The sequence below is a fragment of the Salpingoeca rosetta genome (assembly GCF_000188695.1).
Source record: "Salpingoeca rosetta unplaced genomic scaffold supercont1.31, whole genome shotgun sequence".
Lineage (NCBI taxonomy): Eukaryota > Choanoflagellata > Craspedida > Salpingoecidae > Salpingoeca > Salpingoeca rosetta.
Genome location: NW_004754903.1, coordinates 626,947 through 651,423, shown reverse-complemented (window position 1 = coordinate 651,423; position 24,477 = coordinate 626,947). Strand labels below are relative to the sequence as shown.

The 24,477-nt window shown below is 60.0% G+C and overlaps 5 protein-coding genes across 5 annotated transcripts in view; 3 read left to right on the top strand and 2 right to left on the bottom strand.

Moving 5' to 3' along the window:
- The window catches only part of PTSG_09796 (uncharacterized protein), a gene marked incomplete at its 3' end in the record, with an annotated part of 4,424 nt that extends 4,116 nt beyond the window's left edge, over positions 1 to 308 (top strand). The window contains exons 10-11 of the mRNA XM_004989098.1: positions 245 to 263; positions 294 to 308. Of these exons, the coding sequence (XP_004989155.1) occupies positions 245 to 263; positions 294 to 308 (34 nt within the window). The remainder of the gene's footprint in view (positions 1 to 244; positions 264 to 293) is intronic.
- Positions 309 to 544: 236 nt separating this feature from the next.
- Positions 545 to 2,346, bottom strand: PTSG_09795 (thioredoxin h). Its single transcript, XM_004989097.1, has 4 exons — positions 2,183 to 2,346; positions 1,417 to 1,688; positions 951 to 1,144; positions 545 to 725 (listed from the first exon to the last, which is right to left on the bottom strand). Exons 1-4 carry the CDS (start codon positions 2,278 to 2,280, stop codon positions 660 to 662), a joined length of 630 nt encoding a protein of 209 aa, XP_004989154.1. The 5' UTR covers positions 2,281 to 2,346; the 3' UTR covers positions 545 to 659.
- Positions 2,347 to 2,463: 117 nt separating this feature from the next.
- Positions 2,464 to 20,155, top strand: PTSG_09794 (uncharacterized protein). Its single transcript, XM_004989096.1, has 4 exons — positions 2,464 to 3,002; positions 3,278 to 3,604; positions 3,905 to 4,255; positions 4,567 to 20,155. Exons 1-4 carry the CDS (start codon positions 2,909 to 2,911, stop codon positions 19,641 to 19,643), a joined length of 15,849 nt encoding a protein of 5,282 aa, XP_004989153.1. The 5' UTR covers positions 2,464 to 2,908; the 3' UTR covers positions 19,644 to 20,155.
- Positions 20,142 to 21,629, bottom strand: PTSG_09793 (uncharacterized protein). Its single transcript, XM_004989095.1, has 4 exons — positions 21,165 to 21,629; positions 20,790 to 20,893; positions 20,622 to 20,673; positions 20,142 to 20,404 (listed from the first exon to the last, which is right to left on the bottom strand). The coding sequence occupies exons 1-4, from the start codon at positions 21,447 to 21,449 to the stop codon at positions 20,360 to 20,362; spliced, it is 486 nt and encodes a 161-aa protein (XP_004989152.1). The 5' UTR covers positions 21,450 to 21,629; the 3' UTR covers positions 20,142 to 20,359.
- Positions 21,630 to 21,643: 14 nt separating this feature from the next.
- Positions 21,644 to 24,398, top strand: PTSG_09792 (uncharacterized protein; the record flags this gene model as incomplete). Its single annotated transcript, XM_004989094.1, has 8 exons — positions 21,644 to 21,927; positions 22,192 to 22,458; positions 22,664 to 22,766; positions 22,976 to 23,046; positions 23,348 to 23,508; positions 23,644 to 23,787; positions 24,012 to 24,099; positions 24,346 to 24,398. The coding sequence occupies exons 1-8, from the start codon at positions 21,690 to 21,692 to the stop codon at positions 24,396 to 24,398; spliced, it is 1,125 nt and encodes a 374-aa protein (XP_004989151.1). The 5' UTR covers positions 21,644 to 21,689.
- Between the last annotated feature and the right edge of the window lie 79 nt (positions 24,399 to 24,477).

Genomic DNA, 24,477 nt, shown 5'->3' with positions numbered 1-24,477 from the left:
TGTGTGTGTGTGTGTGTGTGTGTGTGTGTGTGTGTCTGTGTGTGTGTGTGTGCGTGTGTGTGTGTGTTTCTGTGTCTGTGTGTGTCTGTGTGTCATTGCCTGTCTGCGTATGTGCTTCTTTGTTGATTGGCATTGACTTGCCTTCCTGCACGCCTGCCTGTGTCTGTGTAGGTGCTTGTTCATCCTTGAAAGCAAACGGTTGCATATATGCTGCTTACCCTTTTTTCTGCTTCCTTGCTACTAGCTCCAAGCTTCTCCGCCATGTGTGTGTGTGTGTGTGTGTGTGTGTTCAGTCGTGTCGGAGGTGAAGAATGCGTTTCACATCATCCCATCGCCCTTGCTTGCTTGCTTGCTTGCTTGCACGTGTCTTTCCTGTTCCTTGTTCTGCTCTACCTTTTGTTGTACATAAACGCCATTGTGATAGAAGCTGGTGACATGACTCGCATCATGTCCACTCGTCAAGCACATGCGCTCGAGACTTGGATGGAGTTTGCACACACACGCGCACACACGCACACACACACACACACAACATCACTTCAACTCTGCAATATATCGTTTAATCGTAACGCAACCTGAAGAGTGGTAGTAGGGATTAGGGGCGTTTGCGTGGGTGGAATGAGCATCATCATCATCATCGTCGTCGTTGGCAAGACTGGTTATGAGCAGTGCTGCTGCAGAACACTCGTGAGCTCCTCCTGGGAAATGACAACACTCGAGAACAGCTATGGCACACAACAGGTGGTTGACGACGGCGTGGCGTGAGACGCGAAGGAAAAGAAGCAGGAGGCGGGTAGTGTGAGCTGTGGTATCGTTCATGGTGCACGCAGCGACTGCATTCCACACACACACACACACACACACACTCAAACACATCACACACACTCAAACACATCACACACACATCACACACACTCAAACACATCACAAACACATCACATGCGTCGCACCCGCTTTCTGTCTTTGACGACGAGGAAGGTGGGCAGGGCGTTGACACGATAACGGTCAGCCAGCTCATCCACCTCGTCCACGTCCACCTGCAGGAAGATGCCTGGGAGCTTGGCGGCGAGCTGCTGGTAGTGCGGCTGAATTGCCTTGCAGGGCTTGCACCAGACAGCCGTAAACTTGACGACGAGTGGCCAGCCTGCGCACCGTGCACACGCCATCAACGTGTGAGCAGATGGACTCCGTCACACAACACCTGCGCATGACACGAATGCCACTCCAAAACTATCGCCAACGCACCACACCCTCAACACCACACCCTCAACACAAATGACCACACCGCCACATTTAGCAAAGCAGCAGCGCCCTCCCTTCCTCCTCCTCCTCCTCCTCCTCCTCCTTTCTCTTATCCTTTCTCTTCTCCTTTCTCTTCTCTTCCGCTTGCATGTGCAGGGCATGATATGACATCACCTTTGTCCGTGGCTTCCCGCATCAGGTCCTGAAAGTGTTTGACACTCTCCACTTGCACCACCGCCTTGAACTTGTCTGGTTTCCTGGCACGCAGGCCGTCTGTGTCTGACGCTGCCTTTGATGCCGCCTCCTCGGTGGCATCGCCGCTGCTGGCCTCAATCGCAGTCTTCCTGGTGCCCTTGTCGTCCTTGTCGCTGTGGAGGACGTTGCTTGTAGTCTCCTTCTGCTCCTCTGCCGGTGTCTCCGGTGCTGCCGCAGTCTCAATCCCGAGCCTGCACGCGCGCACACAAAGCAAAGAGGAAAGGCGTAGGCATCAACGCGTTGGTGGCTGGGCAATGAACGGCAGCGCACTGCACACGCACATGCGGGAGACGTTGTCGCACGCACACGCATACGCACACAAGCATACGCACACAAGCACGCGCACACGCACACGCACACAAGCATACGCACACAAGCACGCGCACACGCACGCGCACACGCACGCACCACACGCACATGCACACACACACAAACACACGCACACGCACACGCACACGCACACGCACACGCACACGCACACGCACACACACACGCACACGCACACACACACGCACACAAACACGCACACGCACACAAACACGCACATGCACATGCACATGCACACGCACACGCACACGCACACACACAAACACGCACTCTCTCTCACACAATCACGAACACACACAAACACGCACACACGCACACACGCACATTTACACCACAGTCATGATTTGTTTTGCCTCACCAAGACTTGATCTTTGCCCATGCCTTTGAGAGCAGAACCAAGAGGAAGGGGAACAGGCCCCAAAGCGGGATGCACACGGGCCCAATGCAGATGATCATCGTCGCTGTCGCAGGCAGAGGGTTGAGGGTGAGTGTGTGTCGTCGCCCGCAACGTCCGCCTTCAGCAACTCATAAAAAAAAGTAACCCTGCTGAAGTTTCAATTCGATGCGCTCTTAACTCATTCGTTTATTTGAAGATATGGCGAATAATCTCCGTGGCAACTTTTTCATACACACAAGCCCCCCACCCTTCTTCCCTTCCCTCATCATACAAACACAACACACAACAACACAACAACCACAACAACAGCCCACCATACAGACCGACCAACCCCACAAACAACAAGACACCACGCGCAGCCAACGCTTCTTTCAGACCATCCCACAGCGCATCTGCGTGGTTCGCTGTGCACTTGATAAGCTAACTTCCTGAACTTTGCTTTCTGACCTTCTGGATCGACTCAAACGCTTCGTGCCTGTGCTACGAGGCTGTTGATCCGCTGCTCCGACAAACTCTTGACCTTCCCTCCACTCGCATATATTTTTGAATTGAGGAGGTTGTTTGACGTGCCATTGACAACCGGCACAGAAGAAAGGCAACGCACGTTCTCTGCACGGAACTTCATTCTGACAATACATACAACTACAGCGTGACACGTTGCTGCTCCACAGGCGCGGCTCCCCCACCATGAGCGCCCGCGCCGTGGCGGCACTGCCATGGCTGCCATGCGCACTAGCAACGGTGGTTATGATCCTTGCTTCCCTCAACGTCCTCGTCGCAGGTGCGATGACACGTTGGCGTGTTGGTGCGCAAGTGTGAGTGAGCTGCTGCACGCGTTCATGTGTTTGTGTGCTGTCGCTTTGAGTTCGCGAGTGTGTGCGTGTGTGTGTGTGTTTGTGTTTGTGTTTGTGTGTGTGTGTGTGTGTGTGTGCCTGCGTGTTTACTGAGACACACAACACGCAAACATACAAAACACCCAAAGCACAAACACACACACACATGCACGCAAGCACGCAGGCACTCACACACACGCACATACGCGCATTCACCCCACAGGTCAATCGAGCTTCACGTTGAGACAGCTGAGCTCCGACTTGCCACGTGAGGGCGACCTGCTTGAGTTTGAGGTGGCCTTTTCCGGGCCGCCTCCCGTGGATGTCGAGATTCGCATCGCAGGGACCAACACCACGCAGGTGGCTGATGCGGAGCTGTTCATTAACAGCACCAACTGGAACACGACATCGCACCGCTTCCTTGCGGGTCCATCCGCCAACAACTTCATTCAGGTCTCGCCCTACAGCATCCCGCTCGTCCTGCAGGTCACCACGCCATCCTTCGTCTCCGACATGGTCGTGGACATGGTCGCCCTCGATAACAATACAGGTCAGCGAGGGAGTGCAGGAGAGTAAAGGGGGAAGTGTGGGCAGGAAGGCAATGCTCCGTCTGCACATGAGAGTGCCTGCAGGTTGTGTTTTTGCTGAGGATAACGCTGGGGCAAACTCACAACCTGCACACGCACATCCACACATATGCATCCACACACACACACACACATTCATACATCCATCCACACACACACACATACATACATCCACACATAAACACACACATACACACATCTCCACGCACATACACACATACATCCACACATACATCCACACACATCCACACGCACGCATGCAGCGGACGTGTTGCGTGAGCTGGATTCAAGTCGGCCATATCCGCAAGGGGCAGTGCCCGAGGGCACATATGTGGAGTATCTCTTGACCCTGGCCAGCATCCCAACACACCCTGTCGTCGTGGACTTGGTGGTGGACGCGGGCCTGGTGTCGCTCACGCCACAGCGGGTTGCCTTTGAGCCCACCACGTGGAATGTGCCGCAGGTTGTGCGCGTCGCGGTCCCCGACAACGACGTGTATGCGGCGGCTGCCGTGAGCACAGACACTGTGGAGTTCCACGTGTCGAGCAACGACACCAACTTTGACGCCTCCGACCAGCAAAATCTCAACATCACCGTTGCCGACGACGAAGCAGGTGGATCCTTGCACGTGTGTCTGATGTGTAATTGATGATGGTGTGTGTGTGTGTGTGCGTGCGTGTGCGTGTGTGTGTGTGTGTGTGTGTGTGTGTGTGTGTGTGTGTGTGTGTGTGTGTGTGTGTGTGTGTGAAAACGTGTAGAGCCACTTGTTGTGTGTGAACAAGACACACCGGTGCTGCAGGCGTTCAGTGTTGTTTGTGGTTCGCGACACACACCCGCTCACTCACATTCACACACACACACATTCACACACACTCACACATCTCCCATACCCTCCCCTCCCCCCACCCACACACACACACCACAGGCCCGTCCATCAGCTTTGCGTCGCTGCGATGGGAGGCGGTGCCGTACCCGCACGGATTTGTGGTCCGCTTCGATGTGGACATTGCGGCTGCTGGCCACGACGCCCGCACGCCACGCACGCTCCACTTTGGCGACGGCAACTCGGCCCAACTCCCCTCGGACCCCATCTACCTCACAGACGCCTTCAACCAGACCATTGTGCGCTACACGATGTATCACACATACGCACGCGGTGTCGACCGCTCCCAGCGCGCGTGGGTCGAGGTGTGCTGCGTGGCAAAATTCGTGTCCACCACCATCGACGCGCCTCTCACGCTGCAGGCAGATGTGCAGCTGAACCTGCTGCAAAACACGTCCAGTCCCTTTGTGCCAGCTGTCACCGCTTGGCAGTACCACGCACGCCCGCTCGCCATCAACGCCACCACACATGTGGCAGACGACACGTACGTGCCGGTCACCCACGTGCGTGGTTGGGCCTCACCTTATGCCGCGCCGCTCCGCTACGCCATCGCCAACAGCGCTGTTGGCGGCACCGTGCACGGCGTGCCGGCGTGGATCACCATTGACCCATACATGGGCGTTGTCATTGTCGATCCCGCAGCCGCCTACCCGGGCCAGTTCCTCGTCCCCGTGCGCGTGTCAAACGTGCTAACGGACGCTTCCTCAACCTACACATTTGTGTTGGACGTGCCAGCGTCTGCCACCACCATCGCCACCGATTCCGCAGCAGCAACAGCAGCAGCAGCACTCGCCACTACATCCCCGCTCGACGCGGCAGCATGGCTCTCGCGCATGGACCAGGGCTACACGGATGACGTGGACGCTGCCGTTGCGGATCTCGTGTCCGCCATTGGTACAGGCGCGCACGAGGACTTTGCACGTGGCGACTCGCCACTGCGCTGTGTCACAGATGTGCAGGACTTTGTGTCGGCCTGTGTGGTGCAGACGGCGTTTGGCGGCAGCGCCACTGTTGAGGCCATGGCCACCGCCCTCGGCAACGCCACCACATACACGCTGCACACCCCTGGTGCAGTCGCACCGTTGCTTGCAAGCACGGCCGGCGCCGACGGCACATACCTCCCCGCGCTTCCCTCCATTGCGGATTCCGCGCAGGCCTCAGCCACACCGCCGGGCGCCCCTGCCCTGTATGCGCTGGCGTGGGTGGTTGGCGTTCAGGACGGCGCCAACGAGACGCTTGCCCTCATTCCCGAGGACACGCACGTGGCCGTTGGCTCGGGCCAGGATGTGCTGGCTGACGTCGCGGCGCTCGGCAGCGACGGCATTGACGTGCAGCACCTCACGCACACCAGCCTGCTCGTCACCCTCGATGCGCATGCCATTGGCACGGGCGCTGGCGACCTTCGCGCTGCGGCCGAGTCTCTTGTCGGCACGCTCACGTTGCGGCTGCAGTACACACACGCAGGCCTCAAGCCACGCGCAGGCACTCGCAACATCATGGTGGCTGTTGGCGACAGCACGGGGCTGGTAACCGTGCATGCAGGCAGTGTCGAGCCCGCGCCCACACCGGTTGCACCCGTGCTGGACCTGGACCCCACCGACCCGGCAAGTAGCGACTTTGCCACGGTGTACTACGATCAGCAGCACAGCACGAACATCTCCCTCACGGCGCAGCCAGACGGCATGGTTCTGCAGCAGCCGCGCGCCCCCATCGCCCGCGCCACTGTTGCCATCCACCCGGCCATGGACGCGCCATACGAGATGCTGTCCGCGCCATACGAAGCGCCGACAGCATCGTGGCCACCAGCCGTGTTCTCCTCCAGTGAGAGCCTGCACTTTGCACAGCAGGGGCTGTCCACCATCACCGTCCCGCATTCATCCGCAGCAGCGGCGCGCCCCGTAACCGACGTCGTCATCGCTGTGCACGTGTTGCATGGGCAGGTGGGCGACCTCACGCTTGCCCTGCACCGCCACGGCCGCCCCTACGTGCTTGCAGAGTACGTGGGTGGGCCGTCGTGCGACGCAGCCAATCTCCTCGCCACCACCTTCACCACAGACAGCGACATCCCCCTCTCCGGCCGTGCTGACGGCGCCGGCGCGTGTGTGCCTGGTGCGCAGGGCGTGTTTCGCCCCGCCCAGTCGCTCGCTGCGCTGCTTGGCGAGTATGCAGATGGGGAGTGGACGCTGTCTATTACAGATGCCGGCGTGGGTGCAGGCAGTGACACCACGCGGGGCCTTCTCCTCTCCTGGTCCATTGCATTCTACACCGACCTCAGCAGCCCCGCCACCGCTGGCGCCACCAGCAGCAGCAACAGCCATGGTGCCGTGGGTGCCCTGCCTACTGGCGCTGCTGTGCCGTTTGCTTCGCCCGTATATCGCTCCTCAACACCTGTGCCGCGCCTTGGCGCACTCGCAGCACCACGCACGCTGCCCTGGCACGAGGCATACAGCAACAGCAACAGCAGCAGTGACAGCATCACTGCGCGTGACACCATCACCATTGATGATGTGCAAGGCCGTGTGCGTAGTGTCGTGGTGGAGGCGCACCTTGCATATCCGCCCACTTTTGTCGGCAGCAACGCCACAGTGACCCTGTCGCTGCAGCACGGGGACGACAACGTCACCCTCATGCAGTACAACAGACAGGAGGCCATTGCCGCGTTGCTTGCAGGCAATGCGGCTGCACCCTCTGAACGCTGCGTGCCTGAAGGGTTCTTCGCGTTTGCGGACGATGCTTCTTTGTACGGCGACGCAGCGGCGTCCTCCTTTGCCATGGCCGACCTGTGTGCCGCGGTCGCCGGCGTGGACGCGCCCCCACTTCGCCTCGGTGCACCAGCCGAGGCCCTGGCTGCGTTTGCCGGGTCGCGCGTGACGGGCGAGTGGACGCTTGTGCTGGAGGCGGACGGCAGCCCCGTGGCTGTGGGCGGCTGGGCGGTGCGCTTTTCGCTCGAGCCCAACGTCGACACGGCCTTCAACGCCACCACGGGCGTGCTTGAGCTGTGGGGTGTGGACTCGCCAGACAACTACCGCGCTGTGCTGGACAGCATCGTGTACTCGAACGATGCCCCCACCACGGAGCCGGAGCCCCTTCGCAACATCACGTTCACCGTGGTGGACGATCTTGGCACGGAGGCGACCGCGAGCGCGCTCGTTGCCATCCACCACCTCCTCAGCATCGAATTGCTCCCAATTGACGAGGATGATACGACATCGCAGGGCAAGCTCAACCGCGTGTCAACCATGCTTGCCCTCACCACCCCGCCCAACGCAGACGCCAACGACAACTGGCCGGAGCGCGCAGGGTACGGCGTTGTCATCACCATGGTGGACAACAGCAACGGCGACTGGCAGTACTCCCTGGACGGCGGCCACACCTTCCTCAGCATCGGCAACGTGTCGCGCACGGACGGCCTGCTGCTGCCCGGCAGCGACGTCGGCGACGGCGTGGTTGACGTTGGCCTCGCAGAGCCCTGGAACACCACCATTCTCGCTGCTGGTAGCGACCACGCGTATGAAGGCCTGGTGCGGTTCGTACCAAGCAAGGACTTCCACGGCACGGCAAGGATTGGCTTTTCGATGTGGAACACAGACGCACTGGCACTGCCTGCAGGCACGCGGACGGATACGAGCAAGCACCCGGTCAGCCTGCACAACGCATCGGCCATTGCCACGCTGGAGGTGCTGCCGGTGAACGATCAGCCAATTCTCACTGCGAACGGCGTCCTCGAAACCATTGTTGAAGATGACGTGGACAACACGGGCACGCTGGTTGCAGACGTTGTTGCTGGCATCTTCTTTGACATGGACACGCTTTCGCCTGTTGCCGACACTTTCTCTGATGAGATGGGTCTCGCCATCACGGGCGTGGACCGCAGAAACGGCGACTGGCTCTGGTCCTGCGCCAACGAAGAGGCATACTACGACGCCTTGCTTGCAAACACCGCCAACGGCACCGCCAACAGCACCGTGTCGACGACAGCGGCGTTCCTGAACGGCACGGCGCTCTCCGCAACGTTTGTTCCCTTCATTGGTGGCATTCTGCCCAACAACGACACGTGGCCACCAAACCCGACGCCCGCCATGGCCACCGTGCTTGGGCCCGGTTGCCGCATCAAGTTCAGCCCCAGCGAGGACTTCAACACGCAGCTGACAACCGCGGGCGAGCCCTGGTCCGATGCGTCCGCCATTCGCCCCTGGATCCGCGCCCTGCCATGGGACATGACAGACGATATCGCGTCTGGCACGTTTAGCGTGGACACGCGGGCAGGCCGCACGGATGTCACGTCCCCGTTTGGCAGCACGCCCCGCTTCTTGTACATCAACGTGACGGAGGTGAACGACGCACCGCAGCTGCGCATGGGCGGGCCTGGCGACAATTATTCAACCGTCTATGTTGAAGGCCACGGCCCCATCAGCATTGCTGGACCGGCATTTGTGGTGGCGGACCCAGACAACGCCGCACTGGCAAGCGCCACGCTGCAGCTGTCTGGCGTCGCAGATACGCTGGAGTACGAGCATATTGTGTTCAACACGACGCAGCTGGACATTGCTGGTGAGGGCAACTACACCCTCACGTACGACGCAACCGCTGTTGTGAACGGCTCGGAGCTGCACGCTGCTCCCACGTCTGCGTCCATCCCCGTGCTGCTGCATCTGGACGATGCCGTGAGCGGTGCGCGCCTCACCGTGGAGGCTGCACCCCTCAACACCACAGCACACGACAGCTCCAGCAATGGCACCGCGGCCAGCAACACAACCGTGCCGTCCACGATGACCACTGGCATGGTGGTGCGCGTGTGGTGCGCGAGTGACGTGGCAACAGGCACAAAGTGCCCACTGTCTCTTTTCCGCGATGTCCTGCTTGCTGCGCAGTACGTGGACACGTTGGCTGAGCCAACAAACGGCACCCGAACCATCGAGGTGTCTGTGAGCGACGGCCTGGCAACCACGCGTGCCATGACCACGGTCATCGTCGTGCACACGCTTGAGAACGCGCCTGTGCTTGGTCTTGACGCGGCGCTTGGCACCACGACGTTTACAGAGCAGGGCGGCGCCGTCTCCCCGCTGGCAGCGCTCACACTCTTTGATGAGGATCACAACGAGTTCTATGGCATTGCAGCAGCAGAGGTTGGCCTGACGTCCTGGCAGGCTGGCCACGACACGCTTGCCGTGTCATCCAACGCGACGCAGCACACGCACGTGGCCGTCGCCTTCAACGCCACCACGGGTGTGCTGACGCTGACGGGCACTGCGAGCGTCGCTGCGTACCAGGCACTGTTGCAGGCGGTTCAGTTTGCCAACGACGAGGACGAGCCGCGTGGGTTTGAGCGCAGCATTGCGGTGCAGGTGACGGACACCGCCGGCCTCGTCAGCAACGTCGTTGTCGCCCGGTTGCCCATCCAGCTTGTCAACGACCACGCCCCTGTCATTGTCATGTCGGAGCCAGTGTACACTGTCGTGGAGGGCACTGATCACGTCCTCGCGCTCGGCGGCGACATTTCCCTGTCAGATGCAGACGTGCCTGCAAGCACGGCAGACAGGTATCCGCCCATCAGCCAGCACTTCCTGGCCAGCGCCACATTGACGCTGACACCCCTCGGCCAAGGGTCTGCGTATGCTGCCAGCTTTGCGAGCGCTTTCCCCGACGGCCGCCTCGTTGTCAACGCATCCCGCGCTGCGGCGTTTGCCACACCATACGCCAACGACAACACCAGCAACGACACCGAGGTCAGCGTCATTACCACGACGCACAGCGCGGGCGCATACAATGACACGGTGGTGGTGAATGCTGGCGGTGTTGCTGGTGCAAACCTCAGCGTGCGTGCGTATGCAGATGGCTCACTGTCATTGGTTGGCCCAGCACCCATTGAAGTGTTCGCTGGCGTGCTCGCTTCCCTGCAGTACGAGACGTGGGTGGAGGAGTTTGACAGCGCTGAGTTGAACGTGTCGCTGAGCGTGAGCGATGGCCTATTTGTCTCCACAGCTTCCACGCTACTTGTGCTGGAGCCAGTGAACGACGTGCCTGTGTTCTCGGGCGACGCGGCTGTCACACCAGCCCCGGTCTTTGTTGAAGGCAGCGCTACCCCAATGCGTGTATTCAACAACGCTTTTAGGGTTACCGACAACGACAACGCAACCCTTCCGCTCGCCACCATCACGCTTGCTCCCATCGACACCACACTTGCACCCACCAGCAGCAGCAGCGGCAGCAGCAGTGATGCGGATGTGGAAGTGCTCGTGGTGCCTGCGGATGTGTGGGCGGCCATCGCAAATGTCAGCATGCAAGGCAACTACAGCAACACCAACGGTAGTACCACTTTAACGTCGTCCAACAGCACCACCAATGGCACCTCAACATCCCTCAACAGCACGAGCACAACGAACAACACCACAAACACAGGCCTGCCTGTGCTCCGCGGTAACGGCACGGCTGTGCTTGAGGTTGCCAACATTGGACCGGCGGCGCTGACGCAGCTGCTGCACAGCATCGGATACAAGCACCTCGACGCCAACCCAGGCAACCCAACGCCTGGCATTCGCACCATCACGCTAGTGGTGACGGACGGACAGGCAACGACCAGCATTGGCATCAATGCCTCGTTGGAGGTTGTGGCTGTTGATCCTGTGAACGACGCGCCCTTCTTCATCACAGTTGGCAGTGTGAGGGACGTGGTGTTTGTTGAAGAAGCAGTACAGCCCGTGCCCGTGTTCACGGCGAACCGCAGTGTGATGGACGTGGACTCGGCAGACATGCACCGCTTCACGGCGGCCCTGACAGATGCAGAACAGGAGAGCGAGTTTGTGGTGCTGGGTGATGTGGCGACGACGTGGCAGCGCTATCTTCTCGAGTCGTGCGCGCGCCTGTGTCCATCCACAGATGCCGCTGCCTGGTATGCCAGCACGGGCCAGAACGTTCTGAGCACACCCACAGCCGCTGCAAGCACCACAAGCGCCTCGGGCAGTGGTGTGCTGCCGTTTTCAACTGACACAACCACCGCAACCACCAGCACAAGCAGCAGCACAGCCAGCACCGCCACCTTTGATGTGAACGGCACAAGCACAGCCACCAGCACGCAGTCAACAACCTCGGCTGCGACCACAAGCAGCAGCGGCAGTGGCAGCGGTCTTCTAGGCTTCAGCACAACCTCCATGTCATCAACCACCTCGTCAACATTTGGTGGCGACGCGAGCGCTGCCTGCCAGCAGCTCTGCGTTGCTGTCAACGCCACCTGGTTCGACTTCCCCATCCCCAGCGAAGCCTCTTCGACTGTGGCCAATCGGAAGGACAACGACTGCGGTGTCGTGCACGGCGATGTGGTGACGTTTTCCTTTGTGGACTGGATGGTGGGTGACCGTGACGCGGACGCCCTGCTTGCCAATGCCACGCAATACGCAACGGACACGCTCGCAGCTGTTCTGCCAGAGATGCAGCCAGCGCACCTGCACATCCCATGCGACACGCTGTGCGCCGATGCAGCTGTGGCAGACAGCAGCCTGTGCTACTACCGGTGCAGCCTGTACCGTGAGCTTGGCAAGCAGGTTGACGTGCTGGCCAACACAACAACGGAGCAGACGGTGGACGCGCTGTCCACCATTGCGTACTGGAACGTGGAGGACGAGATGCAGGGCTCCAGCAGACAGGTGGACATGCAAGTGGCTGACGACAACAGCATGTGGAGTAGCGTGCTTACCGTGCCCGTCACCCTCGTCCCTGTGAACGACGCACCGCGCCTGTACGTTGACGGCAACCGCAACAGCACCACGAATATCACACGGGCCATCACGTACACGGAGCGGGAACTTGGCACGCCCTTGTTTGCAAGCGGCGCAGGTGTTGTGCTGTTGGAGGACGATGACGACCAGCTCATCTCGGAGATTGCTGTGGAGCTGACCAACGCACCTGCCAACAGCAGGGAGGGTCTTTTCCTCAACGTGGACGCGCTTGCACCCGCATTTGTAGTTGAGTTCCAACTCTCAGCAGGTCCAACTGGCCCAACTACGAGTACGTCCAGCAGCACAACAAGTAGCAGTACTACCTCGACAAGCAGTAGCAGTACTTTCAATGGCACGCACTCCACGTCGACAAGCAGTAGCACCACCATGAATGGCACGCTTTCGACCACAAGCAGCAGCAGCAGCACTTTCAATGGCACGCACTCCACGTCGACAAGCAGCAGTACCACGGATGCCCCAACCACAGCCACAACGAGTACACCCATGACAATGTCCAGCGCAACCATTGTCATTCGCGACAACAGGACTGGCGCCGTGGCCATTGTCGTGGAGTCGTGGTCGCCCGTCACCGTGTACCCGGCGCTGACAGATTACGAGCGCGTGCAGGCGGAGCGAGGGGAGCTACACCCGGTGATTACTGCCGCCATCCCACTCGGCCACGCCTTGCACATGACGGTGAACAACGCCACGCTTGCGACTGCGCAGACCATCTTGCAGGCCATCTCCTACACGAACGTGGAGCAGTTGCTGGTGCAGCCGCAGGTGGAACGAATCGTGCGCGTGCATGTGCGCGACAGCTATGCAGCAGCAAGCAGCAACGTCACCGTGCGTGCATCGCTGATCTCTGTGAACAACGCGCCACTGCTCAACGCCACACGCCTCGTTGCGACGCAGGAGGAGGCTGAGGACGGTCCAGGCGTCACCTTTGACGTGCTACCGGCCTATGTGGACGCGGAGAGCAAGCCGTGGTTTGCACCGGAGCAGCGCATGCCCGGGTACGTCGAGGTGATGCAGTTGCCCGTGCACGGCAACCTGACCTTGGAAGCAGACAGCACGGTGCTGCGGTACGTGCCGGCGGCGGAGGACTATGGTGTGCGCCCGTTTGTGGTGCGCGCGTGCGACCCGCTCGGCCTGTGCTCGGAAAACGTGACGCTGACGGTGGTGGTGCAGTCGATTAACGACGCGCCCGCCCAGCGCAGCGACGTGCTGCGGTACGACGTGGTGGAGGACACGGTGACGGATATCCCGCTTGACCTGTTTTACATTGACGTGGAGGAGTATCACCTGGAGCCGTTCCACGCGGACATTGACGGTGCAGGGGCCATGCAGGTCACGCTGCTGCCGGACGCTGTGCAGCAGGCGGTGAAGCCCATCGACGAGCAGGGCATTCTCTCGCTCTACCTCAACACGACGACGCGCGTGCTGCGGCTCACCCCCGTCAAGAACTACGCCGGCCCGGCCAATGTTGCCTTCACCGTGTGCGACACGGAGGGGCTGTGCACGAACATGACGCTGCACGTGAACGTGACGGCGGTCAACGACGTGCCGGCCGTTGCCGCGCTGCTTCAGACGCGCGTGCGGGAGGACACGCTTACCGTGCTGCCGTTCACGTCGTACGATGTGGAGGACTCTGCCTGCCCGCGCGATCCAATCAACACGCGCTACTGCCAGCTGCTGCAGGTACGGATTACAGCCCAGCCCTCGCACGGCATGGCGCGGCTGCTGCTGAGCAACGACACGTCGCTGCCGCTGGAGTTGCGATACAGCATCGAGTACAACCCGGACGAGCACTACTTTGGCGTTGACTCGCTCACCATTTCGTCGTGCGACAGCGATGGTGGCTGCTCAACGTCGGTTGTCACCATCACGGTGACGGCCGTTGACGACCCGATCATGCTCACCATCGAGCACGTGAACGTGAACGAGGACGAGGTGCTGACCCTCAACCTTCTCGGGTATGTGCAGGATGTGGACAATGTGGTCACCGCGGGTGGCATCAACATGACCCGCGCGCCGCTGTACGGCACAACGACCTACGACGACCAGACGGGCGTGTTTGTGTACGCACCGCTCCAGCACTACTTTGGCGAGGACAGCGTGACGTTTCTCTTGTGCAACGAGGCAGGCGACTGCGGCTCGGCCACCCTCAACATCACCGTGGTCAGCGTCAACGACGTGCCGGTCGTGCTCAACACGGACGTGGAGGTGTGGGAGGACAACACCATCGTGGTGGACCTGCTTGCGCTCACCAGCGACGTTGCCAACGAGATGGCAGGTGTGCTTCCCGACACCATCACCATCACCACGGCTCCGGCGTACGGGTCTGTCGCATACAACGCCAGCGCCACCCGCGTTCAGGAGAGCCGAGCAAGCACTGGTGCGACGGGTGCTGCGGCCGCCACAGCCCTGGCTGTGGAGGGCCCATATGGCACAGCCACGTACACGCCAAACCAGGACTACTTTGGCGAGGACCGCTTTGGGTTCACGGCGTGCGACGGCTCCGGTGCGTGCCGCAGTGGGTTTGTCTTCATCACCGTGCTTGCGGTGAACGACCGGCCACGTGTTGCGACGGGACAGCCGGACCCGCGCACCGGCGCTCCCACGGCAACAGCCATCCTGCCCTTCACCGCCGAAGAGGACACGCTGAATTTGCTGGCCGTGTACGCGCTGCACGACGATGTGGACTTTTCCGAGGACCACGTGCGGCCATCGCCGGATGACCTGGCTGCGTTTGCCAGTGGCGAGCGGCCAGACCTGTTCCTGACCGTCTATGACCCTCCGCTCCACGGTGAGGTGACCATGTACTCGTTCTTCGGCCTGGCAGGGTACCGCCCCAACACGGACTACGTTGGGCCGGACGCGTTTTCCTACCGCGTGTGCGACCCGTGCTCCACCACACGCAACGCTGAGTTTGGGCGCATTGCTCCCAGCACGGACCCGGCGTGCGTGCGGCAGCGCGTGGAGTACGGTGCCAGTGCTGTTGCTGGCGGGGATGACGATCTGGAGCTTGGGTGCACGATTGTGAACGTCACTGTGCAGGTGCGCAACGTGAACGACCGCCCCAACGCAGCAAACCTGGCGACGGTGGTGGAGCCAACGGGAACGGCCGTGTTTGCGCCGCTCGACAGCACGCGGGACATTGACGATGTGCAGTTTGCGCACGTGCACGCGCTGGTGGAGGCGACGGCTGGCAACGCCACGCTGCAGGTGCTGGAGGACGATTACAACCTGGTGACCGACGACGACATTGACGTTGCATCGGTGCAGGTGGTGGCACAGCCAAGCAGCGGCGCCCGGGCCGAGGTGGTGTATACGCACGATGCAGTGACCAACACAAGCGTGCCGACCATCGTGTACACGCCGCCCAACCACCCGTCACTGGCCGCCGCCAACAACAGCGACACGCTGTTCTTCGGCGCGGACGACTTTACATACTCCGTGTGCGACGTGCAGGGCGAGTGCGACCTGGCCACCATCACGGTGCACGTGGCATCGCCCACGCCGCAGATCACGTCTGTGCGCGCCCTGGGCGCGTGCGTCAACGGTGCGGACCTGATTGCCGGCATGTCACCCTCTGCACTGCGTCTGCGTGAGTCGCTCACGTGCGACCCTGACGGCGTGTTCACGGACGCCGGCTATGGCGACGGCGACCGCTTCCTCGTACAGTTTGACAGCGCCACCAACATGCCGCCATATGGGCGGGCCGGTGTTGGCCTCTTGGAAGAGGACGTGCTGCAGCTGTTTTCCTTCTCGCAGGCGCTCAAGCCCACCGCGGGCAGCGGCAGCGATGCTGACGTCAGCATCACTGGCGAATGGGTCGACCCCACCCTGTTTGTCATCACGGCGTCTGGCAGCATGGGTGCGTATGCGCCAGTGTTCTCAGCAACTGCGCTGAACATCAGCGTGCCCGGCACGCGCGATCGCCTGTGTGGGCAGTACGGCCACACCAGCGCAGCTCCCGGTATCATCACGGTGGAGGTGGACGACATGGAAGGCAAGGAGGACGCGGAGCTCACGCCAGCCCCCATCACCAGCGATGACGGCTCCATCGCGCTCAAGACAAACGTGGAACGCGACCCGTACTGCATCCTCTCTGCGGACGAGCTGTCCTTCCACGCAGCGAGCACCGTTGTCGGCGTCTCGGGCGACTTTGGCCTCACCCTGCCTGGCGTCATTGGCGTGGAGGTGACCAACCCGCCCCAGGTTGAGCCAGACTACCTTGGCCGCGGCACCGTGCTCTCCGTCGTGATGCAGCCTGCATTGCCCCTGGGTCTGCTGTACAAGCTCTGCTCCCGGGGCACGGCGGATGTGTTTGACCTGAGCGTGCTTGCAAGCAGCGCGGAGGCAACCCTCGACTGTAGTGTTGTGCTGGGCAGCGATGACTCTGAGGTCTCTGCCTCCATGACTGAGCGCGAGTACGCGTGCCAATTTGAGCCGCACACGCTCACCCGCGCCGAGCTGGCACAGTGCACCAACACCAACACCAACAACGATAACAACAGGCGCCGTCGCACCGCCAACAGCGGCTTTGCTGTCGGCGGTGATGATGATGGTGCTGATCGTGATAGCGGCCTGTTGTTGAGCGCACGGAAGCGCAGAGACGCCACGGCCACAACGACCGGAACGGCCACAACGACAACCACCAGCACCGCCGCCGCCACGACCAGCGTGACGGCCACGTCCAACAGACTGCGCCTGTACTTCACGTCTCTCAGCGGTCTGAAGCTGAAGCCGAGTGACGCCGGGTTTACGGAAGCCGTCGCTCGCATGCTCAACACCGACACGCTGCGGGCTGCCGTGCTCGGTGACACGTTTGGCGTGAGCGCCAGTGCCCTGGACACGTACACGACAAGCAGGGAGGATGCGCTGGTGGCGCTGTTTGAGCAGCTTGCGCTTGGGCTTCGCTACGTGGGCAACAACGTGGAGACGCCGATGCTCACGTCCGTGCACGCGTACCGCCCAACCGCCGCCTTCCTCAAGGCCACCGGTGCTGAGATGCTTGGCGAGCTGCAGCCTGGGTGCACGCTTGTGCTTGAGTTTGACCGCGACACCAACACGCCCTCAACATCACCGGCGTCATCCGTCGACCTCTATCCGTACCTCAGCGACAAGGCGGCGGCGGCGGCGCGCGCACAGGACCTGGAGAACACGGTGCTGGCGCTGTCACAGCGCGACGTGGACCGCCTGCTGACCTTTGAGCCGAGTCTCGGCAGCTTCTCCAGCGACACGAACCGCACGGAGGACGCGTATGTTGGGCGGTGGACGTCGTTGTCCACGCTTGAGATTGTCATCTTCTCCCCCAACACGGTGAGCCGTGCACTGATTGCGTCACCGCAGGCGCTGACGATTTCGTTCACGCCCACGTCGTCCGGCAACCCGTGCGTGGAGGACCCGTCCCCATGCACCACCGACGCCGACAACGGCAACTGGGGCATCTGCAACACGATGGGCACATCCTGCCGCGCGTACGAGGCATTTGCCGGGCAGAACATCACGGGGTCCTGGGCAACGGACGTCACACTTGGCGGGTCAACATCCACGGCAGTGGAGTCGTCATCGTACCTGTATCTGCTGCTGCTCGCCGTGCCCGCCATGGCTGTTGGCGCTGTCATTGTGTACAGGCGCTCGCGTCGGCAGCGCGACAAGAAGCGCATGGGCCGGCTGGTGAACAGGTGGCGGTCGATGCTGGGCACGGACCTGGTGGACAACCCCGTGCTGAAGACAACGTCCACAGACTGGTCGCGGCCACCCGGCATGACTGCCATGCGTGCACACTCGGACCCGTTCCTCACGGAGGGTGAGGGTGGTGACCCGTTTGCAGGGGGACAGCAGAAGCAGCAGGATGCGCAAGGCGTGCCCATGGCAGGCACGGGGCTGTATGACTCTGCGTTTGGGGACTCTGTGCCAAGGACAGAACCGTTTGCAGCGCAGCAGCGCATTGATGCCATTCTTCGCAGTCCAACGCAGCCAATGGGTGGTGCAGGCGCGCAGCAAGCACAACAGCAGCAGCAAGATGTGCTCAACACCAGCACTGTGGCAACACTCGGCAAGGGCAGCCGCATTGTTCTGCCGCCGCTGAGGAAGGGTGTGCAGCGTGTGCCATCCCTGCGCACGCTGGATGCAAGAGGTCAACAGCAGCAACAGCAGCAGCAGCCCAATGGTGCTGGTGCCGGTGCAAGCGTGCGTGATCTCCCACCACTCAAGCGCGCAACGCTCCGTGGCAGCCAGCGTCTGCCTGGCATTCCCGTTGGCCCACCTATGGAGCTGCCTCACATGACACCATCGCAACCACAGCAGGCACAGCAACAGCAGAAGGGCAATGCTCGCCTGCCACCGCTGCGTGCTGGCCCGGCCTCGTTTGCTCGCAAGCCCACGCTGCCGTCGTTCCCACAGGGCCCAGCACCTGGACAGCGTGTGATCCGGCCCGTTCGTCCACCGGGCATGGGCAACGACAGCGCGATGGGCGGAGGCGTTTCTGGACCAAACGCGTTTAAGCCGCGCTCCAACGCAGCGCTGCCGTCGATGGACCGGCGTTTCACGGACCCATTTGCAACTGCAGGCCCAGCAGCAGCAGCAGCAGCAGGCACCAACATCAACGGCAGCGATGTCACGACCACGGGCGCTGGTGGCGTCAAGGGCGGCGGTGGGGACGGCCAGCGCTCGACGTCTGGTTCCTCTGACCCGTTCCGCCGTCGACCATCGGTGCAGCGGCCACAGGTTCCCGGCAGCATCCGTCGCGCATCCCAGGGCAGCGGTGTTGCCGCGCAGCCGCCCATGCGCGTACCGTCGCTCAAGTCTGGTGCGCCGCCCCCCATGCGCATGCCGGAGATGTCGGGTCCGCGCCGCGTGAGCCTGCAGGCACCCAACCCATTGCGCAAGATGTCACGCCCCTCGGCAGACATGAGCCGCCCCGCAGCCGTACCAGGGATGCGTGTTGGTCCGGGCGCTGGCGCCGACCTTCCGAAATTGGCACGCCCAGGCGGCATGCCACGCCCAACGCGGCCCGTGGGCGGAGCACTGCCGTCCATGACGACACCAGGCGCAGCGATGATGAAACCTCGGAAGAACAGCAGCGACAGCGGCGAGGACAGCGGTGTGAGTGGCGCCGTCACGGGCGACACTGAGAGGAAGAGCAACAAGGCGAAGGTGCAGGATGCGATGAAGGATGCGAGCAGCACGGAGGACATGAGCTCGACCACAGATGATGGTGCGACATCGACCAGTGGCGACATGGACAACGGCTACGTTGTCGTAGAGGGTGCAGAGGGCGTTGAGACTGACGACGGTGCGCGGACACCGGAGGGCAGACTTGTGGTGGAGCTGAGCGACGTGGAAGGCAACGGCGGTGGTGGTGGTGGAACTTCAGACCGCGAATCAAAGGCTTGACATGGGTTTGGTGAGTGAGAGAGAGAGAGAGAGTGTGTGTGTGTGTGTTTTCGAGAAGAAGCGAGGGTCATAGAGTGGGCATAGATTTGTGCTGACACATGTGTTGGGGAAGGAGGGGCTGTTTGCGCACGTGAAGGGTGATGATGTTGAAGATGGTGAGGGTGAAGGGGCGGCGATGGTGCTTTGTGAGAATGTGCAGGGACATGAGAGTGAGGACATATGTGCGGTTTCAAGTGTGTCGTTGTTGCTGTGTTGTAGCGAGGGGACGGCATTGTGTATGTTTCTGACACGCAACTTGTTGGCAAGGGCATTTGAGCAGAGGAGCAGATGTCATTGATGGCACTACAAGTGTGGTTGCGAGGATGGTTGCGAAGATGGTTGCGAAGATGGTTGCGATGGGTGTGATGGTGTGTTTCTTCTTCTTCTCGGTGGTGGTGGGTGGTGGTGGTGAGCGTGAGCTTGATTCCACCTTTCAATTGCATTTGATGACGAATGAACGATGTTGAAAAATGTGTAATGGTTGTGCGGCAATCTGGGAGGGAGCACGGGCGGATATGTGCGTGTGCCGTTGTAGCAAGCAACACAAACAACATCCGGAAGGGAAGGAAGGGTCAGTCAAGCAAGGTAACTACAAGCTGCATGTGGGTTGGTTGGGGGGAAGTCACGTGGTTGGGGAAGATACATAGCAGGAAGGAAACAAGGATGAGAGGGTTGGCCTACGTCTTCATCTTCACGGCCGCCTTTCGCTCCTCCACGGTCACCTTGCGTGTGTGTGAGAGTGTGAGTGATGGAGTGTGGGTGTATAATGAGGTGTGTGTGTGTGTGTGTGTGTGTGTGTGTGTGTGTGTGTGTGTGTGTGTGAAAGAGAGAGAGAGTGTGTGTGTGAAAGTGTGTGTGTATGTGTGTCAAAGTGCGTGTGCCAAAGTTTGTGAGTGTCTGTGTGTTGCAGAGATTGCTGCGTGTGATGGCGACACCAACCTTGCTCTGGTCCAGCACCTCCAGCGTTGGTATTCTCGAGATGACATACAATCTGCAAAAAGAGGGAATGGCATGTGAGCACGTGCCTCGCAATGATTGTGCACCAAGTCAAAGCAACCACACACACACACACACACACACATACGAGATGCAGACGTTGTTGGGCACCTGTAGGCGTGATATTCGTCCTTTGTGCCGCCGTTGAAAAAGGAGGGCGCCGCTGGATTGTTCAGCATGGACAGCTCCTTCAGCTTTGGGAACTGTACCGCAACCTTGAGGCAGGGGCAGGAATCCGAGGCAAGTTGCAAGTAAGTTGCAGTAGTGTTGGTGTTTGTGTGCAAACAGCACCACACAATGGTTGCACGCACACATGGTTGCACACACACACACATGGTTGCACGCACACACACGTTTGTGCACACACAGCCTCGCATACACAGCTTCACACACACACACGTTTGTGCACACACAGCCTCGCATACACAGCTTCACACACACACATACACACACAGAGATGAACGCACACCTCCACCCCAAACACACCTTGTCGATGAAGATGACGAGGTTGTCAACCTCGTTGTTATTGAGCCAGAGACGCGTGAGGTGTGGTAGAAAAGGGAACTGCACGTGTGTGCCAATCTTGTTGTTGTCCAGCACGAGGGATTCCAGGTTGGTGAAGGTCTTGAGTGAATGCAGCTTGGAGACTCGGTTGTGTGACAGGTCCAGCGACTTGTATGGCGAGCCATCCACGTCCCTTGGAACGCCAGCCACATCCTGAAACGCCAAGCTCAAATGTGTCGACGGCGGCTGCTTCTTTCGCCTCAACATGGTCGCGTCCGTTGTCAGCAAGCAGGGGATGTGTGTGTGTGTGTGTGTGTGCGAATGAGCGAGCGGAAGGAACGTTGCTTGGTCGTGGTGAGTGTGTTGAGTGTGTGTGAGAGTGAGCGTTGCTTGCGCTGCTTGCGCTGTTGGTGTGTCCGGTGTGTTTGCTCTTTCCCTCCAACGGCGCTGCCGAAATGTACTTGAAAACATGCACAAATCCTCTACAATCGCCAATCCAAACAAAGGATGACGACGATGATGAGGACGCTGCTGGTTCGAGTGGCGGCGTGTGTGCTGGGGGTTATGGCAATGGTGGCGACAGCACACGCCAGCGATGGCAGCAGCACAGCGGAAGCAGACAACAACGCAGGTGGCATTCCCGACGTGTGGGAGATGGATGGCGCTCGGTTTGATTTGGCGGCCCTGAAGCTGGAAGTGTTTGCGGCCCCAATCGCCAGCGTCGGTGGATCGTCCCTACGACTCAGTGAGTGACATGGTTGGTTTCTTGGTGATTGGTATATGAGGACGTGGGGATGATCATGCGGCAGGCGAGGGATCAGGGAGATCCCGTACATATGCGCTGTCTCATGCACGCATACACGCATACGCACATACACTACACACATACACGCATACACACACACTCTACGCACATACACACACTCTACGCACATACACCCACACACATTCGCACACATATACACATCCACTTACGCACTTGCGCATCCACGCACACGCGCGTGTGCAGAGCTGGGAGGAGGGTTGCCATGCAAGACGATGGCGGGCCAGCCAGCACACCAGCGCCATTTTAGTGACGACTCGGCCACTGCCGCGTGCATGTTGGTGCCTGGGGTCCCACCAAACGTGGCAGCAAGCACGGCCGGTGCGCGCATCAGTCTCCTGGACGCCGGTAACCCCGGAATTGGCTTTGTCGTCAGCCTGCAAGGCGGCGACCACTGTGAGGTCGTCAAGCGAGGGCGCAAGCTTGACGCTCGCTTCCTCTGCGATCCAACAGGTGGGTGTACTGTTAACATGGATGGCTTTTGCTGTTATGTTGAGGCACAGTGCTCAACGCCCGCGCCTCACATGGCTTTGCCGTGTTTGGCTTATGTACAGGACTCAACGCCTGTGCCTTACACCCTGCAATACCACCCATTCACTCACACCCTCACAAATGGAATGGTTCACTTCTACAACTCCATCGTGACCACCTACCACAGGCGCCAGGCGCAGCGTGACGGCGTGGGAGGGCCAAGGCATGAATGTATGCCACTACGTCATGGAGATCAGAACGCAGCAGGCCTGTCCGGCACACACCACCTCGTACGCCAAACATTATTGCGGATGCTTGTTGTACTGGTGGCACTGTGCATGAATTCGCACATACGCTTACATGCTATGCATGTGTGTGTACCTGTGTGTGTGTGTGTGTGTGTGTGTGTGTGTGTGTGTGTGTGTGTGTGTCTTTGTTGGTGTTCGTGTGTGGTGTCCGCTTCTTGTGCATGGGGACTCCGACCACTCGTCATCGCCAGCGCTCGGCCGGTTGAACCGCTGCTGTCGGGCGTGAGCGGCTGTGCATCAGACACAGACACATCCACATCAGGTAGAGGCTGGAGTGCGGGCGAGAAGAGCGTTGGATGTGCGTGCGTGGCTATGTGTGTGTGTTGTGTGTGCGTGGTGTGTGCGTGGTGTGTGTGTGTGTGTGTGTGTGTGTGTGTGTGTGTGTGTGTGTGTGTGTGTGTGTGTGTGTGTGGCTATGTGTGTGTGTGTGTGTGCAATTGCCTCTGCCTTTCCCCAACCCTTCTATCTTCCCATGTTGCTCGGTGTTCCCTTTGCCCTGATGCCTCGGCAGCTGATGATGATTCCACGATGATTGTTGACACGTCCCATCATGCATCCCTCAGGCTGCAAGCAAGGCATGACACTCGTTGTGCATGGCCGCGGCTTCCAGCACAATGTGGCTGCTGCAGATGTGCTTATTGGTGACGCAACGTGCCTGAATACGCGCATCATGTCAAACTGGCAGTTGACATGCACGCTTCCAGACGTACCATCGCTTCACCCGGTAGAGTGGCGTGCTGTGTTGTGTGAACACAACACACGACACAACATGCTATGGTGTCTTGTCTTGTGTCTTGTGGAGGGAGTGCGTTCTCGCTGAACACCTTACCCCCCCCCCTACCTCCTTGCCAAACTACAGACGCTTGAGGTGCGATTGCATCATGCCGATGGTGAGCCCACGGTCCTTCGTGTTGAAAACGCCGTCACCTATGCGCCATCGCCACAACGCCTCCATCACCAATTCCAAACGTTTGAGGACTTGGGCGTGGGTGGACTCAACAAGGTGCGTGTGTGTTTGTATGTGTGTGTGTGTGTGTGTGCGTGTGTGCGTGTGTTTGCAGGTGTGTGTGTGTATTTGTGTGCGTGTGTTTGCAGGTGTGTGTGTGTGTGTGTGTGTGTGTGTGTGTGTGTGTGTGTGTGTGGCACAACACGAGCGAGCTAGGCCCGCATTCACGTATATTACTGCTGACGGACCCCACACGTGCATATCTGCATTCGTGGTTGCAGGAGATATCTGAGATTTACCGGCGCGTGTTCCAATCCCGCGCGCTCCCGTCAAACATCGTCTCCGCACTCGGCATCAAGCACATCAAAGGTTGGGCGTGCGTTATGCAGGCGTGTATGTGTGTCGTTGTGTGTGTGCATGCATGAGTGTATGCGCGCCGTTGTGTGTGTGCGTGCTTGTGTGTATGTGTGTGTGTGTGTCTGTCTGTCTGTCTATATGTCGGTCGGTCTTTCTGTGCTTGCGCATGTTTGTATCAGCGTCCGTGCATTGTGGGTGCTTCCAACTTTCAACGTGCGCTCGTGACACTGCTTTTCATGATGGACACCTTGCCTGCAGGCATTCTTCTCTACGGTCCACCGGGAAGCGGCAAGACGCTCGTTGCGCGGTGAGTGATATTTGTGTGTGTGTGTGTGTGTGTGTGTGTGTGTGTGTGTGTGTGTGTGTGTGTGTGTGTGTGTGTGTGTGTGT